Source organism: Nerophis ophidion, linkage group LG07, assembly GCF_033978795.1.
Source record: "Nerophis ophidion isolate RoL-2023_Sa linkage group LG07, RoL_Noph_v1.0, whole genome shotgun sequence".
NCBI lineage: Eukaryota > Metazoa > Chordata > Actinopteri > Syngnathiformes > Syngnathidae > Nerophis > Nerophis ophidion.
Window position 1 is genome coordinate 28,833,848 of NC_084617.1, and position 21,472 is coordinate 28,855,319.

General features: G+C 38.2%; 1 protein-coding gene and 1 long non-coding RNA gene across 5 annotated transcripts in view; one reads left to right on the top strand and one right to left on the bottom strand.

Annotated features, from left to right (window-relative positions):
• Positions 1–1,264: 1,264 nt before the first annotated feature.
• Positions 1,265–21,472, bottom strand: part of atf7ip2 (activating transcription factor 7 interacting protein 2) — a 28,229-nt gene continuing 8,021 nt past the window's right edge. Inside the window, exons 8-12 of one of the 4 annotated variants that reach the window (XM_061905863.1) lie at positions 18,126–18,171; positions 17,969–18,024; positions 7,432–7,494; positions 5,578–5,765; positions 1,265–2,254 (exon numbers count right to left, since the gene is read on the bottom strand). In XM_061905863.1, coding sequence (XP_061761847.1) covers positions 2,044–2,254; positions 5,578–5,765; positions 7,432–7,494; positions 17,969–18,024; positions 18,126–18,171 — 564 coding nt within the window. In that variant the 3' untranslated portion in view covers positions 1,265–2,043. Of the gene's footprint in view, positions 2,255–5,577; positions 5,769–7,431; positions 7,495–17,968; positions 18,028–18,125; positions 18,172–21,472 lie in introns of all 4 variants that reach the window. The other 3 variants (XM_061905862.1, XM_061905861.1, XM_061905860.1) reach the window with 3 other exon arrangements.
• LOC133556183 (uncharacterized) lies at positions 15,542–20,199 on the top strand. Its single transcript, XR_009807468.1, has 3 exons — positions 15,542–15,637; positions 15,746–15,817; positions 17,954–20,199. It is a non-coding gene; the product is annotated as an uncharacterized LOC133556183 (long non-coding RNA).

A 21,472-nucleotide genomic window follows, 5' to 3' on the forward strand; every position in this document is an offset into this window, starting at 1 on the left:
TCCGTCATCCTCTTTAAAAGTCCATCATTTTTACCAGTCAGATTTGGACAACCATCTGTTGTCACACCTGCCAGCTTGTCCCATTTCAGTCCTAACATGTTCAAACACGCATTTACCTCTGTGAACAAGTCATTACCTGTGGTTGTCCCTTTTAATTGACTGCATGGCTGCGAGCTCCTCCATGATTTGAAAGTCTGCAATTATCCCACATAAGAAGATGAGCAGCTGGGCGGTGTCTCGTACATCCCAGCTCTCATCCAAAGCCAGCGGAAAACAGTCAAAGTCGGCCGTTCTGTTTTTCAGCTGAAGCTCCAAGTTTCCAGCGATGGTCTCAACCCGCCTCATTACAGTGCGTCGGGAGGGTGACACGTTCTCAAATGCGCCCCTCTTCTACGGGCATATCAGCGCAACGGAGTCCAACAAGCACTCCTTAATAAACTGTCAGAAAACGCCTTACTTCTTCTGGCGATTTTGTGAGACGACTGCATCTCTGGGGGTGTGAAATTTGGCAAAAAGTTCTTGTTGGGTTTCCCGTTTTACCATCAACGCATCAGCCTCCCTCGCGTGATCTTCAGACAGATTCCGGTATTTTTCCTCGTGCTCCATCGTGTAGTAGAAATTCAAATTAAATTCTTTAAACACAGCAACCTGTGTACCACAAATTAAGCATGCGGCTTTACCTTTAATTTCTGTAAAGAAATACTTGGCAGCCCATGTCTTGTTTAAAACACTGCATTCGTTATCAACTTTTGTTTCAGCCCGAGCTGAATTCTCGGTGGTAACCGGACATCACTTGTCGCTGTGCACCTTCACTCACAGGTTACACACGGACATAAGTCTATAAAAAACACTTTTCAAAATAAAAGCAGCACAGTTGTATTGCATGCACGACAGATGTTTTTTAAAATGTATTTTGTCATTTGTGATTGGCGCCGTTCACATTCACTCAGTCACGCACGCGCATACATGCACACGGAAGTAATACAAATAACGCTTTTCAAAACAAAAACAGCCCCGTTGTATTGCACACTCAACATAGATACTTTTTTAAATGTATTTTGTAATTTATGATTGGCCTCACGCGGGCGGGAAAGGGACGGGCCGCAGAATGCTCAGATCTGGCTATAGAACAAAACAAAAAAAAAAGAAACCGGTATATAACGTCATATTAATCACGTGACCACCAACGTATTCCATCCCTTCACAGAGGCTGGAAGCAACATTTTCGCTTGGAATCATTTGAACAGACAGAAAATAAGTCATATTATTGTAAAGGCATTTATTGTAAAATAAAACACAGTTCTAAATAACAACAAAAACAATAAATCATACAATTGTTTAACTCCAATGGCATTCATTAAACTGAATTCTGCTACACATTAAAAAAAACAAACAGTCACCCATGTGTGTGGAGGTTAAATCTGTATTCATTACGGAAGCTTTTGTTTTGTTTGCACTGAATTTTATGTTTGAATTTTGAATGATTGATTTTTTTTTCTCATCAAATTACACTGACAATTTTACAGAAATACAAATATGTTAGCAAAATGTGTGTTTAAAAATGTAAAATATAGGGCTTTAAAATTGTGTAAAAAGTCTGCGTTAAAAAAATAGTGTATTTAACATTTTGTGCGAAAAAGTTCACTGCAGAAATATTTGTTGTTTCAAGACTCACTTCCATGGATCCAGTTTCAGAGCTGCACTCGTCCTAAATTACCGGAAGTGAGTGTTGTGTTTTTTGAGATTTCTGCACAGAATTTTTTTACACCACATTTTTAAGCTCTGAATTTTCATTCTCTGAATTCTTATTGTCAGCAAACTGATGTAAAAAAAATTAAAATAAATATCAGTTCACAAAATTTAATGGCAAAAATTCAGTTCCATAAATTCAGTGTTTGTAACAAAGCCAGAAATTCACCTCCACCCCTGGACAACATCATATTAGCATACAACACAAACACATTCTGCTTAAATTACAAATACTGTTCCAAGGGAAACATTACACAGTAAAAACTCCCTTTAATTCAACAAGCACTTGGGGTTTTATTCCGGTATGACATGAGAAACCACGTCACTGTAGGGTCCATGGCGGCCGTAAATGTCTTTGCCAACCACAGCAACACACAGCCGGTACCCGGCCCTGTACTTTGTGATGGCAACACACATGGGCAGACTTTTAGCAACCACCGTGCCCAACTTTTTCCACGCCGGGAAGACTTGGCTTCCTTTGACCTTTTCCGCCGTTATGAAGATACTAGAATGCGCAGAGAGACAGAGACAAATTTACAAAGCAGATGTCGGAAAGTGTGTATTTCCAAAAGTCATTAACTCAAACAGGCATGTTAAGTTGGACATTTTAAACAAAACTAAATATATCATATAGTGTGGCCAGCAGCGATTTTTTTCATGACAAATATAAAAAAGTTAAATAAAAGAGCAAACAGGTGAAATGTAACGAGAAAAAGTTGCAATGTTGACGATAACACTCAATAATTTTAGTCAGATTCTTTTTAAACTTTCATTGCTGAAAAAATTTTAATAAATTAAAATCTATGTTGTTATGAATTATTGACCAATTTAGGGCTCCAATTACTTTAAATCAAATATTCCACTTTGAAATATTTTTCAGGGGGGAAAATATTGCATATTCTGTTTGTTTGCTGTAAAAAAAAAAAAAAACTGACAAAAAGGGTTTACAAAGGGCATAAAACCAAAACATGAAAAAAAATTAAAATAAAAAATTGCCAGATAGATCTGAAATTGATCTAGAGATTTGAGCGTTGAAAGTACCAAAGTGGAAAAAAATGTATGACTTATTGTTACCAATTTTATGAGTGGGGCCCTTATGGACACCCAAGATTTTTTGGTATGATTCTTTTTTTAAACTGCCATTGCTAAAAAAAATACTGATAAACTAAATATCAATATTGTTATGAATTATTTACCTATTTAGGGCTCCAATTACTTTACATCGAATATTCCACTTTGAAATATTTTTTCAGGGGAAAAATAGTATTTAAACAAAAACATAAAAAAAAAAAGTTGTAAATACCAGAAATATCTGACATTGATCAAAAGATTTGAGAGTTGAAAGTAAAAATTTAAAATACAATACTCAAAATTAATAATACATTAAAATCAATTCTGTTATGAATTATTGCCTTATATAGGGCTTCAATAATTTTACATCAAATATTCCACTTTGAAGTATTTTTCGGGCAGGAGAAATATTGCATTTTGTGTGTTTGCTGTAAAAAAAAAAAAAAAAAGGGCATAAAACCAAAACATGTAAAAATAAGGACCTTATAATTGCCAGATAGATCTGAAGTTGATTTAGAGATTTAAGCGTTGAAAGTAAAAAAGTAAAAAAAAAAATGTATGGCTTAGTTTGACTACTTTTATGAGTGGGGCCCTTATGGATACCCAATAATTTTAGTGTTTTGTTTTTTTGTTTTTTTAACAGTTAATGTTCAAAAATATTAATAAATTAAAATCAATGTTGTAATTAAATATTCACCGATTTAAGGCTCCAATTACTTTACATCAAATATTACACTCTGAAATTGCATATTGTGTGTTTTCCGTATAAAAAAAAAAATGACAAAAAGGGCATAAAACTAAAACATAGAAAATATCCCCTTATAAACACCAGATACAAACCCCTTTTCCATATGAGTTGGGAAATTGTGTTAAATGTAAATATGAGCAGAATACAATGATTTGCAAATCCTTTTCAACCCATATTCAATTGAATGCACTACAAAGACAACATATTTGATGCTCAAACTCAAACCTAATTTTTTTTTTGCAAATAATGATTAACTCAGAATTTCATGGTTGAAACACGTGCCAAAGTAGTTGGGAAAGGGCATGTTCACCACTGTGTTACATCACCTTTCCTTTTAAAAACACTCAATAAACGTTTGGGAACTGAGGAAACTAATTGTTGAAGCTTTGAAAGTGGAATTCTTTCCCATTCTTGTTTTATGTAGAGCTTCAGTCGTTCAACAGTCCCAGGTCTCCGCTGTCGTATTTTACGCTTCATAATGCGCCACACATTTTCGATGGGAGACAGGTCTGGACTGCAGGCGGGCCAGGAAAGTACCCGCACTCTTTTTTTGTTATGAATTAGTGACCTATGTAGGGCTCCAATTATTTTACATCAAATATTAAACTTTGAAATGTTTTTTGGGGGGGAAAATATTGTATGAAAACAAAAACATTTAAAAAATTACAAAAACACCAGATTGATCTGAAGTTGATCTTGAGATTTGAGCGATGAAAGTACCAAAGTGGAAAAAAATGTATGACTTATTTTTATGGATACCTAAGAATTTCAGTGGTATTTTTTTTTAAACTGTCATTGCTCCAAAAATACTAATGAATTAAAATCAATGTTTTTATGAATTATTGTCTTCAATTATTTTACATCAAATATTTTACTTTGAAATATTTTTTGGGGGGGGGGGGAAATATTGCATATTCTGTGTTTGCTGTAAAAAAAAAAAAACCTGACGTACAGGGAATAAAAAAAGGGCATAAAACCAAAACATGTAAAAAGAAAAACCTTGTAATCGCCAAATAGATCTGAAGTTGATCTACAGATTTAAGCATTGAAAGTAAAAAAGTTAAAAAAAAACAACGTATGAATTATTTTTACTGATTTTATGAGTGGGGCGCTTATGGATACCCAATAATGTTACTGTTTTTTTTTTTACTGTCAATGCTCAAAAAATACTAAAATCCATGTTGGTATGAATTATTGACCTATTTGAGGCTCCAATTACTTTACATCAAATATTCCACTTTGAAATATTTTTTCGGGGGAAAAATATTGTATGAAAACAAAAACATGAAAAAAAAAAAATTCTAAAACGTATCAACACCAGATAGATTTGAGCATTGAAAGTAAAAAGTTACTTTTTTTTTTTTAAATGTATGACTTATTTTTAACACTTTTATGAGTGGGGGCCCTTATGGATACCCAATAATTTTAGAGGGATTTTTTTTAAACTGTCATTGTTATGAATTATTGACCTATTTATGGCTCTAATTAATTTACATCAAATATTCCACTTTGAAATATTTTTATACATTACTTCATAAAACTACTGCACTAATTTGTAAAACATTTTATTGTATTGTTTCAAACAATATTCATGATATAATAGGTTTCTGTTAAAAAAGTTAAAGTGTTAAAATGTAACACGCCTAACGTGAATAAAATAAAAAAAGTTTTGGAGAGGCCAAGTACCCATTAAATTGATTTTCATTCATTTCAAGGGTCGACCTTGATTTGAGATACAAGTATTTTGAGTTAAGAGCTCTGTCTCAGAACCAATTACGCCGGTATTTGAAGTACTATTGATTTTTTTCAGTATGTATTAATGTATAAAAGATTGGTAGTAGTGATGTACCTAAGGATACTGAAGAATCGATGCATGAGCGATACTGTGTCACTTTAAGAAAATCTTTTTGTGGCAATTTGTTTGTTAAAAAAAGGAGATTGGATTTCTGAAAAGGACGTCCATGAGATTGATTTGACTGTGTAATGCCATGTTTGTTTAGTTTTCTGACCTGTAGCTCTCCATGGGTGGCGGAGAGGCGTCCTCCTCGTCAAAGTTCCACATCACTGACAGGGTGGCAGGGTGCTTGATGAGCGCCAAGTGGACCTTGACCTTCTCAGGGATGTTGTAGGATGCCGCCTCCATGTTCAGCACGGAGGGGAAAGCGTTCAAAGGCAGGGGAGGGTATGGAGGCTCGTCCTGCTGGGGGAGAGGGAAGGGGCATACATGGGTGGAGGAGAGATGATACATTTTTACAAACCCCATTTCCATATGAGTTGGGAAATTGTGTTGGATGCAAATATAAAAAGGAATACAATGATTTGCAAATCCTTTTCAACCCGTATTCAAATGAATGCACTCCAAAGACGCAATATTTGATGTGCAAACTGATAAACTTTATTTATTTTTTTGCAAATAATAATAAACATAGAATTTCATGGCTGCAACACGTGCCAAAGTAGTTGGGAAAGGGCATATACACCACTGTGTTTCATCACCTTTTCTTTTAACAACACTCAAACATTTGGGAACTAAGGAAACTAATTGTTGAAGCTTTGTAAGTGGAATTCTTTCCCATTCTTGTTTTATGTAGAGCTTCAGTCGTTCAACAGTCCGGGGTCTCCGCTGTCGTATTTTACGCTTCATAATGCGCCACACATTTTCGATGGAAGACAGGTCTGGACTGCAGGCGGGCCAGGAAAGTACCCGCATTCTTTTTTTAACGAAGCCACGCTGTTGTAACATGTGCTGAATGTGGCTTGGCATTGTCTTGCTGAAATAAGCAGGGGCCTCAATGAAAAACACGGCGCTGAGATGGCAGCATATGTTGTTCCAAAACCTGTATGTACCTTTCAGCATTAATGGTGCCTTCACAGATGTGTAGGTACCCATGCCTTGGGCACTAATGCACCCCCATACCATCACAGATGCTGGCTTTTGAACTTGGCGTCGATAACAGTCTGGATGGTTCGCTTCCCCTTTGGTCCGGATGACACGATGTCGAATATTTCCAAAAACAATTTGAAATGTGGACTCGTCAGTCCACAGAACACTTGTCCACTTTGCATCAATCCATCTTGGATGATCTCGGGCCCAGAGAAGCCAGCGGCGTTTCTGGATGTTGTTGATAAATGGCTTTTGCTTTGCATAGTAGAGCTTTAACTTGCACTTACAGATGTAGCAAGAAACTGTATTTAGTGAAAGTGGTTTTCTGAAGTGTTCCTGAGCGCATGTGGTGATATCCTTTAGAGATTGATGTCGGTTTTTGATACAGTGCCGTCTGAGGGATCAAAGGTCACGGTCATTCAATGTTGGTTTTCAGCCATACCGGTTACGTGGAGTAATTTTTCAAGATTCTCTGAACCTTTTGATGATATTGACGGTAGATGTTAAAATCCCTAAATTTATTGCAATTGCACTTTGAGAAACGTTGTTCTTAGACTATTTGCTCACGCAGTTGTGGACAAAGGGGTGTACCTCGCCCCATCCTTTCTTGTGAAAGACTGAGCATTTTTTGGGAAGCTGTTTTTATACCCAATCATGGCACCCACCTGTTCCCAATTAGCATGCACAAACGTGTTTGATGAGCATTCCTCAACCTTATCAATATTTATTGCCACTTTTCCAAACCTCTTTGTCACGTGTTGCTGGCATCAAATTCTAAAGTTATTGATTATTTGTTAAAAAAAAAATAATAAAAATAAAAAAAATGGTATCAGTTCGAACATCAAATATGTTGTCTTTGTAGCATATTCAACCGAATATGGGTTGAAAATGATTTGCAAATCATTGTATTCCATTTATATTTACATCTAACACAATTTCCCAACTCATATGGAAACAGGGTTTGTATTCAGCGCCTTACCTGCTGTGAGGGAGAGTTTTGGACGCAGCTGATGTTGGGCTGAGAAGGATGCTCTTCCAGCATCTGGGAACATTGCCACATAAGTCATATTGAAAAGTGTTGCTTAAATATCAGGATCTCCTACTACATTTCTTGTTGTAGTTTTATTGTGCACATGTTAAAAAAGTGAAAGAAAAAATAACAAGAACGAAATCATCCTAAAAAAATATCATATTAGTACAGAAATAGAAACAAGTCTTTCACAATTAAAACGATACATAGTTTATTTTTTATTGAGTGCTCTTATAGCAATTTATTACCATTAATCTTTTACTCACTTAAAAATACTATTTCTAAATTATATAATATCATTAGATATATATATATATATATATATATATATATATATATATATATATATATATATATATATATATATATATATATATATATATATATATATATATATATATATATATATATATATATATATCCATCCATCCATCCATCCATCCATCATCTTCCGCTTATCCGAGGTCGGGTCGCGGGGGCAACAGCCTAAGCAGGGAAACCCAGACTTCCCTCTCCCCAGCCACTTCGTCTAACTCTTCCCGGGGGATCCCGAGGCGTTCCCAGGCCAGCCGGGAGACATAGTCTTCCCAACGTGTCCTGGGTCTTCCCCGTGGCCTCCTACCGGTTGGACGTGCCCTAAACACCTCCCTAGGGTGGCGTTCGGGTGGCATCCTGACCAGTTGCCCGAACCACCTCATCTGGCTCCTCTCGATGTGAAGGAGCAGCGGCTTTACTTTGAGTCCCGCCCGGATGGCAGAGCTTCTCACCCTATCTCTAAGGGAGAGACCCGCCACACGGCGGAGGAAACTCATTTCGGCCGCTTGTACCCGGGATCTTATCCTTTCGGTCATGACCCAAAGCTCATGACCATAGGTGAGGATGGGAACGTAGATCCACCGGTAAATTGAGAGCTTTGCCTTCCGGCTCAGCTCCTTCTTCACCCCAACGGATCGGTACAACGTCCGCATTACTGAAGACGCCGCACCGATCCGCCTGTCGATCTCACGATCCACTCTTCCCTCACTCGTGAACAAGACTCCTAGGTACTTGAACTCCTCCACTTGGGGCAGGGTCTCCTCCCCAACCCGGAGATGGCACTCCACCCTTTTCCGGGCGAGAACCATGAACTCGGACTTGGAGGTGCTGATTCTCATTCCGGTCGCTTCACACTCGGCTGCGAACCGATCCAGCGAGAGCTGAAGATCCCGGTCAGATGAAGCCATCAGGACCACATCATCTGCAAAAAGCAGAGACCTAATCCTGCGGTTACCAAACCGGAATCCCTCAACGCCTTGACTGCGCCTAGAAATTCTGTCCATAAAAGTTATGAACAGAATCGGTGACAAAGGACAGCCTTGGCGGAGTCCAACCCTCACTGGAAATGTGTTCGACTTACTGCCGGCAATGCGGACCAAGCTCTGGCACTGATCGTACAGGGAACGGACCGCCACAATAAGACAGTCCGATACCCCATACTCTCTGAGCACTCCCCACAGGACTTCCCGAGGGACACGGTCGAATGCCTTCTCCAAGTCCACAAAGCACATGTAGACTGGTTGGGCAAACTCCCATGCACCCTCAAAAACCCTGCCGAGAGTATAGAGCTGGTCCACAGTTCCACGACCAGGACGAAAACCACACTGTTCCTCCTGAATCCGAGGTTCGACTATCCGACGTAGTCTCCACTCCAGCACACCTGAATAAACCTTACCGGGAAGGCTGAGGAGTGTGATCCCACGATAGTTGGAACACACCCTCCGGTCCCCCTTCTTAAAGAGAGGAACCACCACCCCGGTCTGCCAATTCAGAGGCACCGCCCCCGATGTCCACGCGATGCTGCAAAGTCTTGTCAACCAAGACAGCCCCACAGCATCCAGAGCCTTAAGGAACTCCGGGCGGATCTCGTCCACCCCTGGGGCCTTGCCACCGAGGAGCTTTTTAACTACCTCAGCGACCTCAGCCCCAGAAATAGGAGAGTCCACCACAGATTCCCCAGGCACTGCTTCCTCATAGGAAGACGTGTTGGTGGGATTGAGGAGGTCTTCGAAGTATTCCTTCCACCTATCCACAACATCCGCAGTCGAGGTCAGCAGAACACCATCCGCACCATACACGGTGTTGATAGTGCACTGCTTCCCCTTCCTGAGGCGGCGGACGGTGGTCCAGAATCGCTTCGAAGCCGTCCGGAAGTCGTTTTCCATGGCTTCCCCGAACTCTTCCCATGTCCGAGTTTTTGCCTCCGCGACCGCTGAAGCCGCACACCGCTTGGCCTGTCGGTACCTGTCCACTGCCTCCGGAGTCATATGAGCCAAAAGGACCCGATAGGACTCCTTCTTCAGCTTGACGGCATCCCTCACCGCTGGTGTCCACCAAGGGGTTTTAGGATTGCCGCCCCGACAGGCACCAACTACCTTGCGGCCACAGCTCCGATCTGCCGCCTCGACAATAGAGGTGCGGAACATGGTCCACTCGGACTCAATGTCCAGCACCTCCCTCATGACATGTTCAAAGTTCTTCCGGAGGTGGGAATTGAAACATTGTCTGACAGGGGAGACTGACAGACATTCCCAGCAGACCCTCACAATGCGTTTGGGCCTCCCAGGTCTGTCCGGCATCCTCCCCCACCATCGCAGCCAACTCACCACCAGGTGGTGATCGGTAGAAAGCTCCGCCCCTCTCTTCACCCGAGTGTCCAAAACATGAGGCCGCAAATCCGATGACACAACTACAAAGTCGATAATGGAACTGCGGCCTAGGGTTTCCTGGTGCCAAGTGCACATATGGACACCCTTATGTTTGAACATGGTGCTCGTTATGGACAAACTGACGAGCACAAAAGTCCAATAACAAAACACCACTCGGGTTCAGATCCGGGCGGCCATTCTTCCCAATCACGCCTCTCCAGGTTTCACTGTCGTTGCCAACGTGAGCGTTGAAGTCTCCCAGTAGGACAAGGGAATCACCCGGGGGAGCACTTTCCAGTACTCCCTCGAGTGTTCCCAAAAAGGGTGGGTACTCTGAACTGCCGTTTGGTGCATAAGCACAAATAACAGTCAGGACCCGTCCCCCAACCCGAAGGCGGAGGGAGGCTACCCTTTTGTCCACCGGGTTGAACTCCAACGTACAGGCTTTGAGACGGGGGGAAAAAAGAATTGCCACCCTAACCCGTCGCCTCTCACTGCCGGCAACGCCAGAGTGGAAGAGGGTCCAATCCCTCTCGAGAGAAGTGGTTCCAGAGCCCTTGCTGTGCGTCGAAGTGAGTCCGACTATATCCAGCCGGAATTTCTCGACTTCGCGCACTAGCTCAGGCTCTTTCCCCCCCAGTGACGTGACGTTCCACGTCCCAAGAGCTAGCTTCTGTAGCCGAGGATCGGACCGCCAAGTGCCCTGCCTTCGGCTGTCGCCCAGCTCACAATGCACCCAACCTCTATGGCCCCTGCTATGGGTGGTGAGCCCATTGGAGGGGTGACCCACGTTGCCTCTTCGGGCTGTGCCCGGCCGGGCCCCATGGGAACAGGCCCGGCCACCAGGCGCTCGCCATCGTGCCCCGCCTCCGGGCCTGGCTCCAGAGGGGGGCCCCGGTGACCCGCGTCCGGGCGAGGGAAATCTGGGTCCATGATTTTTCATCTTCATAAAGGTCTTCGAGCTGCTCTTTGTCTGATCCCTCACCTAGAACCTGTTTGCCTTGGGAGACCCTACCAGGGGGCTTTATGCCCCCGGACAACATAGCTCCTAGGATCATTGGGACACGCCAACTCCTCTACCACGATAAGGTTGCAGCTCAGAGAGGATATATATATATATATATACATATATATATATATACATATATATACATATATATATATATACATATATATATATATACATATATATACATATACATATATATACATATATATATATACATATATATACATATATATATATACATATATATACATATATATACATATATATATATACATATACATATATATACATATACATATATATACATATATATATATACATATATATATATACATATATATATACATATACATATATATACATATATATATATACATATATATATACATATACATATATATACATATATATACATATATATACATATATATATATACATATATATATACATATACATATATATACATATATATATATACATATATATATACATATATATATATACACATATATACATATATATATATACACATATATACATATATATATATACACATATATACATATATATATATACACATATATATATATATATATATATATACACATATATATATATATATATATATATATATATATATATATATATATATATATATATATATATATATATATATATATATATATATATATATATATATATATATATATATATATATACATATATATATATATACATATATATATATATATATATATATATATATATATACTCACTCGCTAATAAAAAGGATAAACAGACACACGTTTGTGTTTTTGTTCCTTATTTGTATCAACATTTTAGCTTCTTTCATTACGTTTTTGCTCTATTTTTAAATTTTTGATGCTTTTTTGTTTCACTTTATTTCTGCAATGTGTCATAAAACAGAGTTGCAATCAGTGGGCTTGTGGTAGCGGAGCTGCACTCGCACGGCGAATACTTATATACTGAACAAGTGAAACTTATTTACTCTCACCCCTTATTAATAATAACATACCTAGCTTTCTTATCAATATTATTATTATATACAATGATTAATTTACAAACGGACAATACATACGTACAATATACTGTACACATGTATTTCGGCTAGTACTAAGTGATAAACAAGTAAATATGTCCCCTAAAAATTAAAATATCAATAATGATAATGATAATTACAGTGATGTGTATGTAGCCTTTATGTATATAAAACAAACAATATTGTTTTTATTTTTTCAAAATGGTGGCAGTGGGACGTCATGTCATTTGTAATGAAATATGCTAATAAAAAGGTTAGACACCTTTTGGTGTTTGCATTTTTTTTTTGTATTTGTATCTTGTTTCCTCTATTTTTACATTTTTGGTGCCTTTTTTTTTTACTTTTTATTTATTCAATGCAATGCACCATAAAACAGAGGTGCGTTCAGTGGGCTTGTTGTGGCGGAGCTGCACTCACTGCGAATAGTTATATACTGAAGAAGTGAAGCATTTTTACTCCCACCCTTTATTAATACATTACATTACTAGATTTCTTATTATTATATGCAAACCCCGTTTACATATGAGTTGAAAAATTGTGTTAGATGTAAATATAAACAGAATACAATAATTTGCTAATTATTTTTAACCCATATTCAATTGAATGCACTACAAAGACAACATATTCGATGTTTAAACTGATAAACATGTTTTTGTTTTTTTTCAAATAATCATAAACTTTAGAATTTGATGCTAGCAACACATGACAAAGAAGTTGGGAAAGGTGGCAATAAATACTGATAAAGTTGAGGAATACTCATCAAACACTTATTTGGAACATCCCACAGGTGTGCAGGATAACTGGGAACAGGTGGGTGCCATGATTGGGTATAAAAAAGCTTCCCAAAAAATGCTCAGTCTTTCACAAGCAAGGATGGGGCGAGGTACACCCCTCTGTCCACAACTGCGTGAGCAAATAGTCAAACAGTTTAAGAACAACGTTTCTCAAAGTGCAATTCAAGAAATTTAGGGATTTCAACATCTACGGTCCATAATATCATCAAAAGTTTCAGAGAATCTGGAGAAAACATTCCGCGGAAGCGGCATGGCCCGAAACCAATATTGAATGACCGTGACCTTCGATCCCTCAAGACGGCACTGTATCAAAAACCGACATCAATCTCTAAAAAATATCATCACATGGGGTCAGGAACGCTTCAGAAAACCACTGTCACTAAACACAGTTTGTCGCTACATCTGTAAGTGCAAGTTAAAAGGTCTACTATGCAAAGCGAAAGCCATTTATCAACAACATCCAGAAATGCCACCGGCTTCTCTGGGTCCGAGATCATTTAAGATGGACTGATGCAAAGTGGAAACGTGTTCTGTGGTCTGACGAGTCCACATTTCAAAATGTTTTAGGAAATATTCGACATTGTGTCATCCGGACCAAAGGGGAAGCGAACCATCCAGACTTATCGATGCCAAGTTCAAAAGCCAGCATCTGTGATGGTATGGGGGTGCATTACGGCCCAAGGAATGGGTAACTTACACATCTGTGAAGGCACCATTAACGCTAAAAAGGTACATACAGGGTTTGGAACAACAAATGCTGCCATTTAAGCGCCGTCTTTTTCATGGACACCCCTGCTTATTTCAGCAAGACAATGCCAAGCCACATTCAGCACGTGTTACAACAGCGTGGCTTCGTAAAAAAAGTGTGTGGGTACTTTCCTGGCCCGCCTGCAGTCCAGACCTGTCTCCCATCGAAAATGTGTGGCGCATTATGAAGCGTAAAGTACAACAGTGGAGACCCCGGACTGTTGAACGACTGAAGCTCTACATAAAAACAAGAATGGGAAATAATTCCACTTTCAAAACTTCAACAATTAGTTTCCTCAGTTCCCAAACGTTTATTGAGTGTTGTTAAAAGAAAAGGTGATGTAACACAGTGGTGAACATGCCCTTTCCCAACTACTTTGGCACGTGTTGCAGCCATGAAAATCTAAGTTAATTATTTGCATAAAAAAAAAAGGTTATGAATTTGAACATCAAATATCTTGTCTTTGTAGTGCATTGAATTGAATATGGGTTGAAAAGGATTTGCAAATCATGGTATTCCGTTTATATTTACATCGTACACAATTTCCCAACTCATATGGAAACGGGGTTTGTACAATGATTTACAGTATTTACTGCTCTTATTGCAATATATTATCACTAATAGTTTACTCACTTTAGCACAAACGTACAGTACATACGTACAATACACATGTACATAGTTATTGTATGTATGTGCCTATGTGAAAACACTTAAACAAGTATCCAAACAATTAGAATAAAAAAAAAATGACAATGATAATAATAATAATGTAAACACCTTGTGATTGTTAAGAGACCCTCATTTTTAAAGATATTGAAAAACATTGAAAAAAGAACAGCAGTGATTTATAAGCTCTCAGTATATCTAAGCAAACAAGACTGCTTATAAATATGATCATAAATAATAATTAACTACTTTACATTCTAAAAGGAAGAGCAGTGGTGTGTAGCCTTTAATGATATAAAACAAGCAAAATTGTTATTAATATTAATTAAAAATAGTGGCAGTGTGACATTTGTAATGAAATATGGTAATAAAAAGGATAAACAGACACGTATGTGTATCAACATTTTTGCTTTTTCCATTCCGTATGTTTTTTTGCTCTATTTTTACATTTTTTATGCTTTGTTGTTTCACTTTATTCCTGCAATGTGCCATAAAACAGACATTTGTTCAGTGGGCTTGTGGTGGTGGAGCTGCGCTTTCACTCTCAAGGCAAATAAGTATATACTGAAGAAGTGAAACATATTTACTCCCACCCTTTATAATGTATAACATACTTAACTTTTTCTTATCATTACTATTATATACAATGATTAATATACTACACTTATTGCATTATCACTAATCCTTTACTCACTTTGGCACAAACGTACAGTACACACGTAGAATATACTGTACACATGTATTTAGACACATACATACAAGTACTAAGTGAAAGCAGGTAAATAGGTATCCAAACAATTAGAATAAAATATTAATAATTATAATGTATCGATGGATTTTTTGCGCATTGATATTAACATGGCACCAAAGTATCGATACTTTTGACCAAGGGCGTAGAATTGGGTAGGAACGCTAGGGACACGTCCCTACCAATATCCAGCCGCTACTGTGTAGTCACTATCAATACAAGCGCTGGCCGTAATGTTTAGTCAATGATTATGGCACAGAAAGGGTTAAATGTCGGTCTATGCTAGAAGTCCGGCCTCTAACCTAAATATCGCTCCCTGATTGGTTGCCGCTTTAATGCTAACTTACGTGTGATTGGCTGTCCCCGCTGTCACTCCTTCTGCTTGTAAAAGTTAGCCTACATGCTAGTTGTTAGCGACCGCACGAGAGGCAGTGCAACTGTCAGTGTAAGTTGTCATCATGTTCGGCATTTGTTGTTCCAGGCACACGGTAGCTAGATGGATTTTAATATCAGTGCTGTGATTTACATTGTGTTTGTGTCTGTTTGCGTGCAGGTGTGCTGTAGGTTTTGAAGGATGTCAATGAAAAGAAAACTGGATATAAGAGACTTCTTTAGGAGTCAAGCTGTAAGTCACTTCAAGGGTTTATAAAGGCTCAACAAAATTGAATAATTAAACAATATATCACTCCAGTCACGCCCCTTAGAGTGCTATAATGAGCATATACCATGGACTGGAGTGATATATTGCTTTTATAAAATGGTTACCAATAAAGGCAATATGAAATAGGAATACTCAATTTAATGTAGTTTTATTCAACCAGAAATACATATCCAATAAAATAGCCTCACTGTGAAAAAAACAGTCCCGCCTATCCAGACGTTAGCTCCAAATTAGCACTGCATCTCGTCTTTTCCTCCGCTTTTTTTCAGGTGAAAGTCAATGCTCAGTCCCCTCTACCATTGTTAACCCTCCCTGGAGGTAAAAGTTAACCTTAAACATGTGAATTCAACTACTTTAGTCCGTTTTTTAACATCGTAAAAACATCAGCTGTCTTTTTCTATGGACTGCAACAGTCCGTTGTCATGGATACATGACAACTTCCATTCATACCAGTCATACGTGCCTGAGGTGGAGTGATAGCCTACGCTGTGATAAGGCTTTAGAATAGTAGCCGTGCTCAATATTTAAACCACGGTTAACAGCCAATCAGATCGCCGGATTTGACCTTTCAGTTTTATTTAAAAAAAAAAAAATGTTTGTTTCATGTAACATATTTACAGTACAAAAGCAGCAATAGAAAGAAGTAGATGAAGGGAAACATTGTGAGTGATTTAAACACAAGTTGGGGAAAAGATTATTACAGTTCATTTATGTTTATTTACAATGTTGTATTGCATGAATGTATTTCTGATGTTGTTGATGGACTGTAGGCTATGTTAATTGACAGTATGATGCACAGTTGCACTACAGCCCTACACTAAAAAGTAAAGATGAGAACTCTTCGAAGTTGTCTCCTTTGCTTTCATTTTAGTTACTTTACCCTATAACATCTGCATGACGTGAAATTATGATTACTAATGTAAAAAAAAAAAAAAAAAGTAAACTTTCAGAGTGCTGCCTTGGAGCACTTTTGTGTCCCCACCAATCTCAAAATCAAACCTACTCCCTTGCTTTTGACAAACCTGGTAGGAAGGTACTGTTACATCACATTTACGAACCCATCCGTTTGCGAACTTTTTGGTGTACAAACTTTTAGACGGAGCCAAATATGCCTCTGTGTGCAAAGCATGTGTCATGATTCATTTGGTGTCCCGCTGGCAGCCATTTTGTGAAAAGATTGAGATAGCCGGCCAGCATGTGTTTAATTGTGATGAGAACAGACTTTTCTGGAAAAATACACCAAAGGGAACCTATTTCATGGCGAAGGCCAAAACTACCTCTCGTTCAGCAGAGGTTCTTTCAAGAACACTCAGACACGGCCCCTCTACTTATCCCAATCACTTCTCTCTCTCTCGGTCTCCTCTGTAAGGAACAGCTCTGTACTGTAAGCACATTTGACTTTATATGACAACCGAACGCCCTGCGATGAGGTAGCGACTTGTCCAGGGTGTACCCCGCCTTCCGCCCGATTGTAGCTGAGACCCCAAAAGGGAATAAGCGGTAAAAAATGGATGGGTGGATGGATGACAACTGAATGTATTTTATCTACACTATTTGAATTTATGATTTTTTATTTATGTTTAATTTGAATTGTGATTATTTTATCTTTAATGTTGCCTTTAAATTTTCTTTAAAGCACTTTTAATTGCCTTGTTTACTAATAGTAAACTTATTTAAATGTTTTGTATAGAAACAATATGGTATTATGTTATATTATGGTTGTTAAAGTTAAGGATTGTTGTGGTTTCTGAATTTTGAGGGCACCAAAGGGACTTCGGTGTGTACACAAGTTGGCAAAGCAGCGCATACAGGACAATTTGGCTTGTTTTTGTTTTAGATTGTTAATAAAGAGATAGTTGATCCATCACCTCTTTGTTATGTTTGTTAGATACACTGTGCAGTAGATTACTTTTTATTGTGTTCATAGTGTACAAACTTTCATTAAAATATGGACTTTTGTCAATGCTGGACCTCATTATTCATATTTACATTGTTTCTTATAGAGACGTGCTTTCCTATACGGACTTTTTCGATTTAAGCCCCAATTAAGTTGGTAAATGGAGGTTCCGCTGCATATTTATGTGTGCTATGCTTTGACAGGTGCATGTAACCTACCTGGTGCTTAGGAGGAGGAGACGCAGCCTTACACAGGTTTTCCATCGCGCTCATCACTGCTGGATTAGTAGGCAGAAGGAGGAGTCAGAAAAAAGGCGGTAAAACCAAACGTGTATTTTTACTTTGTCTTATACAAAATGTAAAAAAAAAAACATACCAGTATTTTCTGCTTGTATCCTCTTTAAAGAAGATGTGGCGGATTCCTTAACAAAAGGAGGGGATTGAAGAGTTAACGTCTGAGTCCGAAATTGTCATAAGCAGTTTAAAAAATGTGGGCGTGTCTTTGACTCGATATCACCACGAACGTCGATACTGTGAGGCAAAGCAACCTCCTGCTAGGTGGCTAATGTTAAAACAAAAACCTGAAGAATATTTTTTTTAATAAAGTTGACGGATTCACCCAAAGTATACCATCTTTTACCTACCATTCTGTACGTCTGGCTGGTAACGTCGCAAAGATTGTTTTTTTAGGCATATTCTATGTTTTTGGACCTAATGAAGCGTTCTCAAGCATAAAAATGGCTTATTGTACTAATATAAATACCACATTAGTATTGATGAAACCAAACCAATCAGAGTGCGCTGTTCAATATATTGGCCACTGATTGGCTCAGCTCTGGCAGCATTATCAGGAGTGTGTAAAGGTGAATATATGGGTGTTATTTCATGTCTAAATGGCTCCAATATTGTTAAAAATGTATTTTTATAGGCCGTAAACAGGTTTTTTTGCTCTAACAGAGTTGCCATACAACATATGATATCGTTATATCGATAGGATACCGACGACAGAGCTTGATACTGTATTTGTCATATTGTAATAATGCATGTTGATGACGCATTTTGTGTCCTAATCGATTCACATCCGAGTAGCAATTCTTATTCAATCCTGATTGTAAAAAATTATTAATAATTTTCAAATCTCACTCTCTCTCTCTCTCACACACACACACACACACACACACACACACACACATTTACATACACTTGTAAAGAACATGATGTCATGGCTGTTTTGAGTTTCCAATAATTTCTACAACTCTTATTTTTTGTGATAGAGTGATGGAAGCACATACTTGTTGGTCACAAAAAACATTCATGAAGATTGGTTATTTCATGAATTTATTATGGGTATACTGGAAATGTGACCAAATCTGCTGGGTCAAAAGTATATATACAGCAATGTTAATATTTGGTTACATGTCCCTTGGCAAGTTTCACTGCAGTAAGGCGCTTTTGGTAGCAATCCACAAGCTTCTGGTTTTATTTTTGACCACTCCTCTTGACAAAATTGGTGCAGTTCAGCTAAATTTGTTGGTTTTCTGACATTGACTTGTTTCTTCAGCATGGTCAAATACGTTTAAGTTCGGACTTTGGGAAGGCCATTCTTAAACCTTAATTCTGAATCGTATAGTCACCTAAGGAATCGGAATGAATCGTTGGGTGCCCTAGTATGCACACCCCTACCAACGACCGAACCGACGCTTCTGAGTCACTAATCCTCGCCTCCATGGCAGCCAATAAACTGAGTTTCTCACATGTCTCATTATCACTGGAGGATGAGGCCTAGCTGAATATGCTACACAACTAGGAATGTCACGATATGAAGATTTAGTATCACGGTTATTGCATACTTGCCAATCCTCCCGGACTTTTCGGGAGACTTCCGAATTTCAGTGCCTCTCCCGAAAATCTCCCAGGACAACCATTATCTCAAATTTCTACCGATTTCCAGCCGGACCTGAGTGAGGACAGCCTGTCGTCACGTCTGCTTTTCGTCCTTATAAACAGCGTGCCGGCCCCGTCACGTTATAACATCTACGACTTTTGGAGCTCAGTGTGCAACTGCACACACAACAAGGAGACTATTATATACATCTCCGTTTTCCATAGGTTTATCTATAACCGATAAAGTAGGCAGACATGGAGCTATTGCTCAGCGTGTTTATTCCAGCCGGCACGTTAATACACTGACCCACAACATCCGGATTCCCATCTTGCATTGCTTCAAAACTACGGCAAGTAATGTCCAAAAAACGATAGTGACAGAGAATAGAACAAGGATGGACAATTTAACCCTAAACTCACTCCTTTCCTGCGAATTAAATTTCACAGATGCTGCCCATACCTATGCTCCTTAAAAGGCTGTGCTACTGGCTGCAAAGCATTGCACTTTCAAATACATCAATGAGTAGAGGAGTGTTATGTGTGTGTGTGTGTGTGTGTGTGTGTGTGTGTGTGTGTGTGTGTATAAATGAACACTGAAATTCATATATTTTTTATAGTTATATATATAACTATAAAAAAATATGTGAATTTCAGTGTTCATTTATTTACACATACATATATACACACACACACACATATATATACACACAAATATACATATATATATACATACATACATACATATACATACATACATACATACATATACATACATACATACATACACACACACACATACATACATACATACACACACATACATACATACATATATATGTATAAATAAAAAAGAATAACTTGAATTACAGTGAATTCTAGCTATAAATATACTGCCCCCCTCCTTAACCCTGCCCCCTTGCGCTCCCTGCCCATCTCGGCCCCGCCCACCTCAACCCCACAGTCCCAAAAATTCGGAGGTCTCAAGGTTGGCAAGTATGGGTTAATGTGACCCAAATTATCACGGTTATCATTAATATTATCGAGGTATTTTCAAATGTGTTTAAAATTTTCAAAAGTTACTTTCACTGAACTTAACCAGGTTTTATTAAAGAATAAACAACACATTTAAAATGACTCTTTGTAGAAGAAACATTACTGCAGATAAGAACACTGTATTACACTTACCTCAAGTAGAAATTAATCCAAAACAAGTGTGTAGTATAATGGCACAAACAAAATAAATAAAACATTAAAAAAAAATTCATTCATGCAAGTTGGCACCTTATGGATATAGGATTTAAACAATTAAAACAAATATAACAATTTTGCAAAACCTCACCTGATGACCCTAAGACATAACTGCCCTTTTTGTCCATATAGATAAAAATGGTATTCATATAACAACTAGTCTTACACATAGGACCGTGCGATTACGGTCAAAATAATAATCAAGATTATTATACACGATCATTCAGTACATTAAGTAAAACAATGTTATATTGGGGTGTGGACGCGACGCCATCATGTAATTTGTAAGGTCTAATATAGAGATAAACTTTATGTATATATTTAAAGACAAATATTTGTGTTTGTGTTCATTAGTAGTATCAACGTGTCAGCTTTTTCTTATTACATGATGCCTGTACCTCTATTTTCACATTTTGATAGAGAGAGGTATTTTTTAAGTACTGTGCAGTACATTGTGTCTACATAGACATGTACATGCTATATCGGGACAGATCTATTAAGAGTTTGAGCAGAAATCATCATATATGAATTAACTATACAGGATAAAATATTAACATGCTAAAAAACATGTTTACTTTTCGATATCAATAC